The sequence below is a fragment of the Pelophylax lessonae genome (genome assembly GCF_965119305.1).
Source record: "Pelophylax lessonae genome assembly, chromosome: 2".
NCBI lineage: Eukaryota > Metazoa > Chordata > Amphibia > Anura > Ranidae > Pelophylax > Pelophylax lessonae.
The window spans coordinates 669,213,975-669,227,770 of record NC_138769.1 but is presented as its reverse complement, the minus strand read 5'-3'; the positions used below and the strand labels follow the sequence as shown (position 1 = coordinate 669,227,770).

Here is a 13,796-nt window from a genome sequence, read left to right as displayed (position 1 = left end):
TCTTTACCTAGATCGGGGATCGACTCTGTCCGAGGGACGAGCCTCGTCCCCGATCGCTGCTCTGCGCGCCCCCGGGGGCGCGCATTGCAGAGAGAACGAGCGGCTCGTGCTGGAGCCGCTCATGTGATCGGCTGTGATTGACACAGCCGATCACGTGGTAAACAGCCAATTTCTATTGGCTGTTTACCTTGATCAGGGATGGGCTATGTCCGAGGGACGAGCCTCATCCCTGATCGCGCCGCTGCGCGCCGCCGGGGGCGCGCAGTAGCAGCTAGAACGGGCCGACGTCATATGACGGCGGCCCGGATCTAGACAACCACTTTGCCGACGTCATTTTACATGACTCGGTATGGAAGTGGTTAAAATGACACAAAAGATTTTACTTTATGCACCACAGTACATGGTGTGGTGTAGTATGTCACAACATGCTGTGGTTCATTAAAATGCATTCTGTCCTACTTTTTTTTTTTAGCACCCACCAACACAATGCATTTCTGTAAACTTGAAACTATAGGACAAAAGGCAAATTGCCTTGTCTATGCAATGAAATTACATTATGCAACACTCCCCAAAGCAGCCCGATGCATATGGTGTGAATAGGCCATTGTTATTAAGGCTGGCCATAGACTGAGCTAGTTTCTTTCCTGCAAGCACCATTTCTTTATTTTGCCCCATCATTACAGACCGCATTCACAGGGGAATCCCTCCCAAGGAGCCATTGTGTTCTCCTGGCAGGGGGGTGGGGGAAGCCATCCTCGCAGGGAGAACACAGTGATTATTGCTAGTGGCTATAACAGCCGCTGGCAATAATAACATGTAAAATCCGGCAGGCTGGTTGTGAGCAATCAGTCAACTTGGGTATGTTGAGCTTGCCCATACATGGTTCAAATCTTGGCCAGTTTCTGCTGAACAGGCCAAGATTAGAACCATCTATGGCTGGCTTAAAACCTGTTAAGACTTTCAGCTCCAGCAGCTACACGTGGAGATGTATGGCACCTACCAATAACTGCTGTTTTCTACTGTCCGTATTGGTAATCATTCCTAACAGATAGCAGAGTGTTCTCAGAACAGCATCAGAAAATAAAAGCTATTCACAGAGAGGGACCATAAGCAAGGGAAAGGCAAATTCAGGCTGTATGATCAGTAAGTGCAAGATGGCGCCTAATCTTGACACATAAATACACATAAATACACTCTCACCCTCCTCTACTGAACCCTTAATGCGGAGTTCCGGCCTCAAAAATGACTTTGGGCCATCCGCTTGCTGACATTAACCTGAAAAATAAATGGATAGTCCCGATTTAAATTTTTTTTGGTTTACTTACCTTGTTTTTGAAGAAAGTATACTTACCTTCCTTCTACTTCCTCCCTCTGCGGCCGCGGCCCGCGCTGTCACTTCCTGCTTGCGATGACTCCTGGGAGATGAACGTCATCGCTCCCAGGAGTCAATGCACCTGCCACGGCCCCGCTCGTCAGTTCCGGTTAGGCGCGTCATTCCCTGCTAAACAGCTTCTGGGCAACATTGTTAAGGCTGCTAGATAACTATAAACACAATACTTTACAATGTATTATTTTATTCTTAGACTCCATTCACACTAGCGCGACTTGTCAGGCGACTTGGTCGCCTGACAAGTCACGGTCGGTCGCCCGCCATTGAATAGTACGGGACCCGTTCTATTAGGAGTGACACAAGTCGCTCCGACTTAGAAAAAGAGTTCGGAGCTTCTTTGGGGCGACCTGGAGCGACCTGCATTGACTTCAATGTTATGAAGTCCATGCCGGCCGCTCCGAGGTCGCGGTGCGAGCTGCGCACCGCGACCTGTGAGGTCGCCCCGGCAAGTCGGATCGCCCCAGTGTGAACGGGGTCTTAAAGACCAAGATTTTTTCTGACACTTGTTGCTTACAAGTTAAAATCAGTATTTTTTGCTAGAAAATTACTTAGAACCCCTAAGCATTATATATATATATATATATTTTTTAGCAGAGACCCTGGAGAACAAAACGGCGATCGATGCAATCTTTTATCTCACACTGTGTGAAACACTAAAGTTAGCCCAATTTTTTTCTATAATGTAAAAGATGATGTTACTCTGAGAATCATGATCTTTATTCTGAGCAAAAAAATAGTGATTCTCATTTTATCCAGAATCGTGCAGCTCTCCTATTAATGGAACAGTTCCATTTACACCAACATTTTTACTGCTTTCTGGTTTTCCTTTGGGAAGATTTCCCCTCATCTCCTGCCCAGGTGACAAGGTACAGGAAGTGAGTGCAATTCTGTAACAAGCACATAAATAGCAATTATGACACTTTTCTAAATTGCTGCTGGTGTCTGTACTGGAGATTTCTCCTCGTTTTACATCCTATTGACAATTGTGTCCCTGGAACAGGAGAAAAGGATAATCCTCAATAAAAGCAGTACAGAAGCTCTAACAGAGGCTAGAATTATACTTTATTTCATCAAAGTGTATGTAAGACTTTCCTTTTAGTTTTGGATAGAGGAGGAAAGAGTCAAAACCTCTGTTAAGTTTTTTTTTTGCCCTCTTTGTCTTGTTGGGTTGATTTTCCTTTACTCCCGGTCTCAAAAGTGTGGGGAATTCCCCTAATTTACAGTTGTTACCACAACAGGTACCTACTTGGCAAATGTATCCTTTACCTCTTGTTATGGAGCAAACGCGAAAATGTTGGATTTCACCTCACTTTCTGGTTTGGTCACCAAGACAAATAGAGGTGACACAGACAGCATTAAAAACTTTTTAAAGAGTCTGACCCTTCCCTACTCAATCCAAAAATAAATACAATAATAATAAAAAAACAATTGCATACACTTAAATATCCAACAAAGGGTTAATACATGCCTGCCACACATTAATCCCTATTTAAGGCTGTGCGTTTATTACCACCATGACTAGCAGAGATTACGTTCTAGGAGGGAAAGCTTTGTATACCACAACCGGTTACAATATATAAGTATGTGAAATCATATCCGATTCCACAAGTGGAGATCAGATTACCAAAGAATTACTGATTTGCTTGATGAAAACTTCACCGCAGCCTTGACGTTCTGGTAGCTGGAATTTCAGTCTACACCATGTCCGCACATTACGTTTTTTTGGGATATGTCCAAGGCTTTTTTTCTTTAGATTGAATATTATCTAATATGCAAATGTTGCCAAAATAAAAAGTCATATGGAATATGTTAATGCAATCTAAATCCCGCAAATTCATGTATACTAACTTTAAGCTTTCATCAGATGTAGATAATAGAACACATATGGTTCATGCCAAAAAAAGCCAGTGAGAGGGGAGAAGCCATCAAGATAATACCCCTATGATGAATTTTTCAAACAAGGCAAGAAAGCAGTCAAAATTCTAGCTAACCTGGCTAACGCAGAATTAGGCCACTTTCCCAATACTGCATGTTGAGCATGCGTGTATAGCGCTACCCTCGCATGAGCCGCTGGATCTTGATTCCCTCTATACCTGCACAGCCAAGCAACACACATTTCCAACTTGCATCCAGACACAAGAAATCAGTCCATTAGCTTGTTTTTGTTGTTTTATTGGGGGAAACAACTTGGATAGGGTATAGGGATTATGGGATGCCCAACATGACTTGAAGAACAATAGAGGAGGACAAACATCCTTTTCTATGCACACAAAAACAAAGATCCTGGACTGTACCCCCTCCTGGAATAATTACAGTCTCTATGGCAAAGTGGCAAAGTTATTTACGAACCAGGAGCTCTCAGTCCCCTTAAGTGAAATAGCACAAAGTCCCAAACTGTATGCGGGAGTCTAGTGTCCCTTCAGTAGAACCTCACGCTTTTCTGACACTTGTAGATTCTACCAGCCCACCTGGCTGTTCTGAAGAATGCCCCAGGACAAGGGATTGGGATTTAACACAACACTGTCCCTGGAAAGTATGCTATGTCTGGTAGTCTCTGCCCCTGTATGCCGCTGGGTATGCATGCTGAGGTACTCTACTGGGCAAGACTTCTGTTCAGGCCTCCAACTGTCCAGTTCCTCCCATGCCAGCCAGGATGTCTTCTGCACAAGACCCAAAGGTATTAGAGATCCCTCTCTTAGGCTTCTTGTCTTTCCTTTACTCAGCTCCTGTCTGGAGGCAGAGCCCTCAGACCTGGGGTCCCCTCCCAGGCCACACGACAGCAAGCTCAGCACTCCATTTTCCAACTGACTTCCCTGCTGGCCAGGCTCCACAATATTTAATGGGTGACTCAGCCATCCTGCCATGGCTTTCTGCCTAGGGATTACCCAGGCCCCCTCAAGTATGCAGATCAAAACCTCCTACCCTCCGCCCACTAACTTCCAGAACCTTCTTCAAGCTTTTAGAACCAGAGGGAGGCAGCAGAGACCTGCCCCACAGAGCACTCTAGCCTGATCTGTAATAAACCGACCCAATTACAGACCCACACAGCTATCATGAGTCAACAGTGGTACCACTTCACCTTGCAGTTTGGTGTGACATGTTTTTGGAAAAAGATCAAGGACTTCTTTTCTGCATTTCTTGTGTGTAGGGCAGCCTACACGCCCATGCTCGGTCGCACTTGTAGTTGTGAACCTAGCTTTAGAGGGCTGTGTGATAAATCGGGAAACATTCACTTAGACCTACATTTTACAAAACAATTGATGGGAATATGAATATCAAATAGTTGATGATAATATTCTTCAGCAAAATCAATAGGGTTCTGTTGTCCAATGGGGTTCTGCTGACATCTCTATTATTAGGATGACAATACTGCTCCATAGGTGAAGTACACTGAGTAAATGTGTATGTGGGTCGCAACTTATGCGTCATTTATTTATTGACTTATGTTTATTGGTATATTTTTTTCTCTTTACTGTGCAACGCTACACTACTTTTTTTTTCATGAAATACATTGAGTGGGTCTTGTCATTTTAAGACCTGAAGTATGCTATTACCAGGATCAGCACACAAAGGAAAAACGGCTGAAAAAGGAAAACCAATGCAGCCACTATATCTAAGGCCGATAAACGAATATATTATACTTTTGTTTTTGGGTTTAATTATACACGATACATGAAAACTTTCTTTCAAATACATTCCTGTGCCCTTGCCATAGAGCCAATAGCGGCCCTTATTCAGGCCAATCCACTAATAGATGGATTCCGGTGTGGGCTTCTCCATGAAAAATTAATACTATATATGCAGATGATACTATGCTGATGTTGGGGGACACTACCTCTTCTCTTGAAGAGGGGATGGCAGTGATTACTTAATTTGGCACATACTCAGGCTTGGTGATTAACTGGAGTAAATTCATCGTTGATGCCACGCTTCAACAGGTGTCCTAACACCATTACCCGCCAATAGACCTATTTCCAATTCATTTAAGTACCTGGGGATTCAGGTGACTCCTCGCCCATTGGATTATATAAAACTTAATATAATACCGATACTGGCCCGCTTCTGAGACCAGGATAAATTATGGTCTAAGCTTAAAGTGTCCCTGGCAGAGCATGTGAATATTATCAAAATGATCCTTATGCCCCAGCTGCTCTTTGTACTCCATAATTCCCCAGTAGTTATTCCCCCTAAAGTGTTCCACATTGTTAATACAATCTTCAGATCTCTATTATGGCGGACCAGCCACCCTAGGGTGAAACTGGAACAATTTCAAAAATCCAAAGAGGCGGGTGGCCTAACGCTACCCAACCCTTGGCTGTACTATTTAGCTTCCCAGCTCCAACATATAGCTCAGGCTGCTCGGCACATAGGGGAGGAAGATTCACGCAGTCCGAACCCCCCAGCCACATTGGTACTAATTACAACGAAAGGAAGAGATATTATCCATGGTTTGGAGGCACTGGCATTTAGTAAGTCAAACAAACTATATCCAAAATACATTGTTATGCAAAAGATCTGGAATAAGACTAGGCAGCTACAAGAAGTCACAGGTTTCACCAGATTCAGCCCGATATGGGGGAATGCACATTATCCGGAACTAGCTCAATTAAAATATGGAGCGATGTGAGAACAGTACGGTGTGATCTACATGAGACAATTGTTCTTCAATGGAGTTCTGTGCTCCTTTTTGGAGCCACAGGCCATGTTTCGCCTGCCCTGCTCATTGCAGTTCTTCTATTTTCAGCTGCATCATGCTGTGCGGGCGCAGCAGGGGCCGGACCTGTGGCCACTATCACCCACCCCTATCTACAACTATATGCAGAAATTGAACAACATAAGGGCTTCATCTCTCAGTGTTACCAAATGCTACTTAACTATTTCCTAAGAGACCACCCAGATACAAGCTGTGCCAGGTGGTAGAGGGATGTTGGTGCCTTTGAGGATAAGCAATGGGGGGAGGCCCTATTGGCAGTCTAGCTTGGCTCAGCACTTCTCTCAATTGTATTTGTTCTGAGGGTACATTACACTCCAGCAAAACTTTTCAACATGGGTCTCAGAGATAGCCCTACCTGCACTAGATGTCGAGATCACGGGGACCTCATACACATGGTTTGACAGGGTGTTATAGAGATCATTAATGGGGTTTTTCAGGTGTCATTGAATGAGGATCCCTAGCAGTGTCTATTGGGCATTCTGAGTGACCTCCAAGTTGAGGAAACCACTAAGCAAGCCATAGCAAAAGCCCTGTTTCAGGCTCGCAGGCTGATCTTGAGACGCTGGCTTTCCACTGACCCTCCTATGGTCAGAGAATGAGTGTCTCAGATGGGTAACACCCTTAGACTTGAAAAATACATCTGGCAGCACAGAGGGTGCTTTAGGAAATTTGAGAAACTTTGGAGCATGGGGTTGGATAGCCCCAGTAGAACTAGTCCTGAACCATCTTCTGTCCAGATAGAGCACTCAGAGTTATTTACTCTGTCCAGCCTCTGGAGTTGGTTTTGCATGACCTGGAGACACAAGTAATATTTTATCACCTTTTTTTGCCCAGCTGGAAATCGAGTCCATGCACACCTTGTGTACATTCAAGCTGTTTCATTATGTTATGAAAGCGCTCTGGTATACATTTTTCTGTTGTTCACACTCTGTAGTGTATTGTGATATCAATAATGATTTTCTTTTACTGACAAAAAAAATACATTCCTGAATAGCCACAAAGGATGTACCTCCAATTTGTGTATACTAAATGTCTTTGTTAGAGATGGGCCGAACTACCTATTGTTCGGTTCGGACCTGAACTTTCGAACATCGCTAAAGTTCGGAACCGAATAACGAACCCTATTGAAGTCTATGGTACACGAACTAAAAGAAAAAAATCAAAAGTGTCCATTTTACGTTAAACGGCACCTAACACACAGAAACATACTTTGTTAAATGTGCACTAACGCACTGAACTTTAATGCAGTAAACCTGTCCTCACAAAACAAACTGACACTAAAGTAAAAATGAATGGTCACTCACTGAACTATCATTAGATTCACACTAAAGTAAAAATGTTTACTTCACTCACGCTGACTGAACGATCATTAGATTCACACTAAAGTGACACTAAAGTAAAAATGAATCTTTGCACTACACTCGCACTGACTGAACTATCACTAGATTCAGACTAAACTGATATTCTACACTGACAATAGAATCAGAATAGCATACTAACTCGCTCATATCACACTAAAAATGGCCGTTATTGAAAGAATACTTTTATAGTGTGGGGTGGGACTAAGCGCAATGAGCCATGATTGTACAGAGTCATCATTATTTTCTCCAATCATGGCTCTGACAGTGCTGTGATTGGGCAAAGCTTTCATTGATTCATCTAATCAGGGCTTTCCTGGCAGCACAGTGCATTGTGGTAATTTGGCGGGCTGAACAAACGGTTGAATGCCCCGATAATTTGGGGCGTTCATCAAATGGGCAAACAGCCAATGTTCAGCGTGAACTCATGCTGGGGCCAAACACTTCGCCCTTCCCTAGTCTTTGTAAACCCAGAAATTACCCTGTTTAGAAGTGGACACAAGACCAGTGATCCTGCACATGGAGAGAGATCAACACAGAGGCAAGGTTTCACACTGGATTACTGCACAGATTTGCAAAAAAAATTACAAAGCACACTAAGATAAATGCAGCATAGTTGCTTAGGAGTTAGCACTCCTGCCTTGCAGTACTAGGGTTCTCGGTTCAAATGCCAACATTGTATTGGATCTTAATGTACGCTTGATGCGCAAATAACTCAGTTGCGCTAATAGGTGCACTTTTGGATATTAATATACACCAAGTGCAATTAATCCTGTTGTGCTAAAAAGCACAGTTCTCAGCTCTTTTGCATAAGGTAATGGAGCAGTACCCAGTAATACAGACACACAGGCTGTTATCACATTGGATGCTCGATAGAATGTCCTGCCTAAAGCATTGAGCTCAGTTCATTTATTGGATAATACAGGGATAACAGCAGGAAGTGATGGTTATACATCAGCCAATCAGTTCCAAATGTACAGTCACATGACATAAGTTACTCGCATAGAATCTGCCAATGAAACACCTGTATACATTCAAACATACAATAGAAAGGGGGAAGTACATGATCGTGAACAAGCAGAACAGCATGCACGGCTTCCCGACGCTGGTGCGTGGAAATCCACGCACCGCAGTTAACAAAGAAACTCACGTGTAGCGGAATTCGCGCCTAACACTACACAATGAAACCACGTGAAGAACCGTGAACGCTGCTCTGATCAAACTCGTGCATGCACTCCTGCCACTACTACTAGCGTGAATCCCACTCAGCAAGGCTCAGAGAACAATGCCTAAATAGGATTATACTACTGTTCCCAGACATGAGACTAACTGCAGGGAAAGCGCCATGCTGTTTCCACTATGGTGATCAGGCACAGTAGAAAGACATGAGCGTGTATCCCTTCATAAAAGCAGATAGATATCAAAACGATATTGATTTCACAGAGCAAACATATCCCCGCTGAGTGAACAAATCTGCACATTATACAGGGGCCCCTGCTGGTGGTCATATCCTTGCTGCTTAATCCTTTAACCCTGCAGCTCAATAAACATAGATCTCTACCGGCAAACAGACCCGCGCATAGCGCACGGAGTGTTTCGCTGGCAGAGATGTCCATGTAGAGCGAACGCGTCTACACATCTAAAGGAAGGTTTTCACTGCCAGTAGTCTTTCCTCAGTACTGGTTCGCCCATACACACTCTAATGGGCGTATTGCAAGCAAACTGACAACAGGAGCCATAATGACAAGCTAAATAAAATCCTGAAAAATATCTACACTGGTCCTAATAAAAATTCCACAACAACAAGGACACTATCTGAATAAGGTCTGCATGTTCTTCCTGTGCTTGTGTGGGTTTCCTCTAGGTACTCCAGTTTCCTCCCACATTCCAAAAACATGGTGGTAGGTTAAAAGGTACCCGTCCTGTTCTGAGTGGAATCTGTCCTGTTAAACTGCTATATGGTCTTGGCCACTGTGCTGCAACTCAGTTTCAGGGTCTTGGCAATCGTCTTATAGCCTAGGCCATCTTTATGTAGAGCAACAATACTTTTTTTCAGATACTCAGAGAGTTCTTTGCCATGAGGTGCCATGTTGAACATCCAGTGACCAGTATGAGAGAGTGAGAGCAATAACACCAAATTTAACACACCTGCTCTCCTCGTTCACACCTGAGACCTTGTACCACTAATGAGTCACATGACACTGAGGAGGGAAAATGGCTAACTGGGCCCAATTTGGACATTTTCACTTAGGGGTGTACTCCCTTTTGTTGCCAGCGGTTTAGACATTAATGGCTGTGTGTTGAGTTATTTTGAGGGGACAGCAAATTCACCCTGTTATACAAGCTGTACACTCACTACTTTACATTGTAGCAAAGTGTAATTTCTTCAGTGTTGTCACATGAAAAGATATAATAAAATATTTACAAAAATGTGAGGGGTGTACTTACTTTTGTGAGATACTGTATATACCACTGGGAAATTTTTGTTTTTCCTTCTGGTGACACCCAAACAAGACATGGGCACTGTGCAAGTCACCAAGCCAGGAAGGTTCAGACAGCATTTAGGCACTGTCAGAATTTCTATGCTTGCCCACTTTCTACTAAAAATGTGTTTTTGTGTCTCCACTGGGGGCTTTATCCCACTTCTTCTAACATTAAAGTGAGGGGTAAAACGTCTCACACTATCAAAAAGTTTTGTCCGGAGTTTGTAATTAAAATGTGAATGCGCTGGCAGCTGTATTTTTTTTTTTAATAGAGCATTGTTTGAAATTAAATCTTGTTTTTATGTCTCTGCTCTGCCCAGGTGATATCACAACTGAGGATTCTAAGCCGTTTAGTAACTGCGGGCTCCAAGTTTGATCGTGAATTGTGGTCTAATGAACTGTCTCCTGTACTCAACCTGTGGAAGAAGCTTAACCAGGTGCAGTCATAATCATAAATATGCAATATATGTTGTGAAACATTGTAAAGTTTTAATTTTTTCCTGCAAACCTAGAAGAAGCAAGCAACCTAGGTAATACATTAATATAGCATGATCAGGCTTTGCTCCACTATTGAAATTACACGACTAAGCTTTACCCCACTTTTTTAATTACATGACCTGCCTCTACTCCACTATTGAGATTACATGACCATGCTGTACTCCACTTTTGAGATTATATGACCTGGCTCTACTCCACTCTTGACATTGCATGATCTGGCTCTACTCTACTGTTGATATTACACAACTAAATTCTGCTCCACTGTTGAGAGTACATGATGTGACTCTACTCCACTATTGAGCTAACATGATTAGACTCTACTGCACTATTGACATTACATGACCTGACTCTACTCCACTACTGATATTACATGACCTGACTCTACTCCACTACTGATATTACATGACCAGGCTCTACTCCACTATTGACATTATATGACCTGGCTCTACTCCACTATTGACATTACATGACCAGGTTGTACTCCACTTTTGAAATTATATGACCTGGCTCTACTTCACTGTTGGCATTACATGACCTGGCTCTACTTCACTGTTGGCATTACATGACCTGGCTCTACTTCACTGTTGGCTTTACATGACCTGGCTCTACTTCACTGTTGACATTACATGACCTGGCTCTACTCTACAATTGAAATTACATGACCTGGCTAAACTCCACTACTGATTACTTCCTCTATTACCATCACAAAATCTTCATAGCTACAATGTCCAATCTAATGCATGTCTGTTTATACACCTCATATGTCTTCATACATCCGTTTCTTAGTCCCCTCCTTTTCTTTCCTACTTTTCTCCATTCTTGTTTTCATCAACATCATCTTCCTTTCTTCTAGCCTTATTTCCTTCGTTCCACCACATGTAGTTGGTAGACGTTAGTCATATTGAACTGGCCTTGCTCTTTAATGTTTCAACGTTAGGGAACATGTCTCTCTAAATGTGACTGACTACTTCTAGCTATACAATGACCTAGGTAAATGGGAACTTTCACAGACATAGAGGTCGATTTACTAAAACTGAAGAGTGCAAAATCTGATGCAGCTGTGTATGATAGCCAATCAGCTTCTAACTTCAGCTTGTTCAATTAAGCTTTGACAAAAAAAGACTGGAAGCTGATTGGTTTCTATGCAGAGCATAGATGTTGACAAATTTTCTACTTCTTGATGAGATTTGTTTGTAACCAGTTGATATGTTATTTCATGGTGTCATGGTCAGGGTGTAAATAGGATTTCAGTATAAGGAAAATCACATCAGGAAGGATTGGGATTGTGAGATTACTCATTAAAAGGTGATATCTATCTATCTATCTATCTATCTATCTATCTATCTATCTATCTATCTATCTATCTATCTATCTATCTATCTATCTATCTATCTATCTATCTATCTATCTATCTATCCTCTCACTCAAAGACAAATGAAAATACTGTTGAATGTTTAAAATGTTTACGTTTCACAATTGCCAAATGGAGAACAGCATTTTACAACATCCCTTTATTTAATACATTACGATTCAATAAAGGAAGACACTTTTGCTTCTGTAGAATATAGAGGATCTGCTCAACATCACAAAGGACCATTAAATTTATTTATTTATTACATGTATTTGTATAGCACTTTACATATATTGTATATTCACATCAGCCCCTGCCCTCAAGGAGTTTAAAATGAATATAAAATGAAATAGAACTATAATACCGTGAATGAATATGATTTTGCCCGCTTTTATGTTTTAAATGAAAGCAGTAATGTGTTTTTAGTAAATAAGAGATTAAAATCATTCTTGTAGTTTTTTAGACTATTGAGATAAACTCAGCACAGTCATTATGCACAACTGGAAAGCAGGCAACACAGGCTGAATATGTAATGAGCAGATATGTCTCCCCTCGTGTAAATATAAAATTACAAACTATACCTAGAAAACATTTTTAAAACATTCAAACTAAGTAATAAGTTATGTTACATTAAGTGGATCGCAATCAAACATGCATCTGGAAAAGGACGAAAAAACTGCTTTCTTTAACTCATTTTATGTTGAAAAGGTACAGTAGCTTAGTGGTTAGCACTAGATCATGAGATTCTTGGGGACAGGGACTGGTGTAAATGTATAATATGTAAAGTGCTGCCTAAACTGTTGGTGCTATACAAGTACAAGAAACAAATAAGAACTTGAAGAATGATGACTTGAAAAGGTGATAAATCCCACACCAAAAGAATACAGATATGCTCACCAGATGGTATGGACCCAAAATACTGTACAGCAAATGGGTCATACAGGCTGAATATACAGGTGTCCTCGGTTCCGAATGATGGGAAACTCTGCAGCCTCTCTGGATCACAGGTGTAGGTAAATGTCCTCAAACCGCTCCACACGGAAATGCCTGGGAATCCCCACTCATGGATATGTGTAAAGGGATAAACCAAAAGACACCATAGCGTGATACATTATGGGCAATTTATTAAAGGTACAGTAAAAGAAATACACTTACAGATTGTCAGATGGTAAGAAGCATTCCGTTAAATACTGGCACTCATGATACTCCTAACGCGTTTCCTTAAAAATAACATCCTCAAAGGAATTAGCCTGGTGCCTGAATCAACATATCTTTTATTTATAGTCCTATGGATCCGAGAAAACAGCTGATGGAATTGTAATTAACAGCACACCGCGCCATTCCAATATGGCGCCGGCGTGCAGATCAGGCCTCTCTATGGATCTCCAATCCGGGGCCACCGCATCATTATAGGTGGCGCTGATAGTTAATCACATCACACTGGAAGAAAATATCATTGTAGGTCCAGTTCACTTCTGGTTTGTTCACATTGCAGTCAGTCCAGCCCTGATGAAGGGGGTTCTCTTTGACCCCCAAAACACATTGGCTTTTTTTAGGTTGTAGCCCTGACTTTAAAAGGGAATAAACTTGTATTTAGCCCCCTCAGCCGTGGTTTGGCACTTTCATTTCAGTTCTTGTTACACTACAGGCCAAGGTTACTGTGGAGATCCTCTGGGGTGTAGAAGCCGCCTGCCCAGGAACCATATAATTTACACTAACATGAATAACATAAGATAACAATACCAGCAGGATAACCCTAGGGGTCCAGCACTATCTTTCCACTTTCCTCAACTAAGTGCAGTGGGGCATACATGAGAATGACACTCTCAGAAGTGGCAGTTTTGAAACAGACTTCGGCAGACAACCTCTCTTCAAACAAGCAGTGTTCGACAGCCCAACAAAAGCATCCAGTCTGTAATTTTATGTGAACCCAAACTTCATTTAAAACTTTTAAAAGTAAGGGTCATTTCTAGGAGCCCACAACACGAGATTTTGTACTGTA

General features: G+C 42.1%; 1 protein-coding gene across 1 annotated transcript in view; it reads left to right on the top strand.

Annotated features, from left to right (window-relative positions):
* The window catches only part of DYNC2H1 (dynein cytoplasmic 2 heavy chain 1), an 807,725-nt gene that overhangs the window by 594,963 nt on the left and 198,966 nt on the right, over nt 1–13,796 (top strand). The window contains exon 83 of the mRNA XM_082246437.1: nt 10,266–10,382. Within this exon, the coding sequence (XP_082102563.1) occupies nt 10,266–10,382 (117 nt within the window). The remainder of the gene's footprint in view (nt 1–10,265; nt 10,383–13,796) is intronic.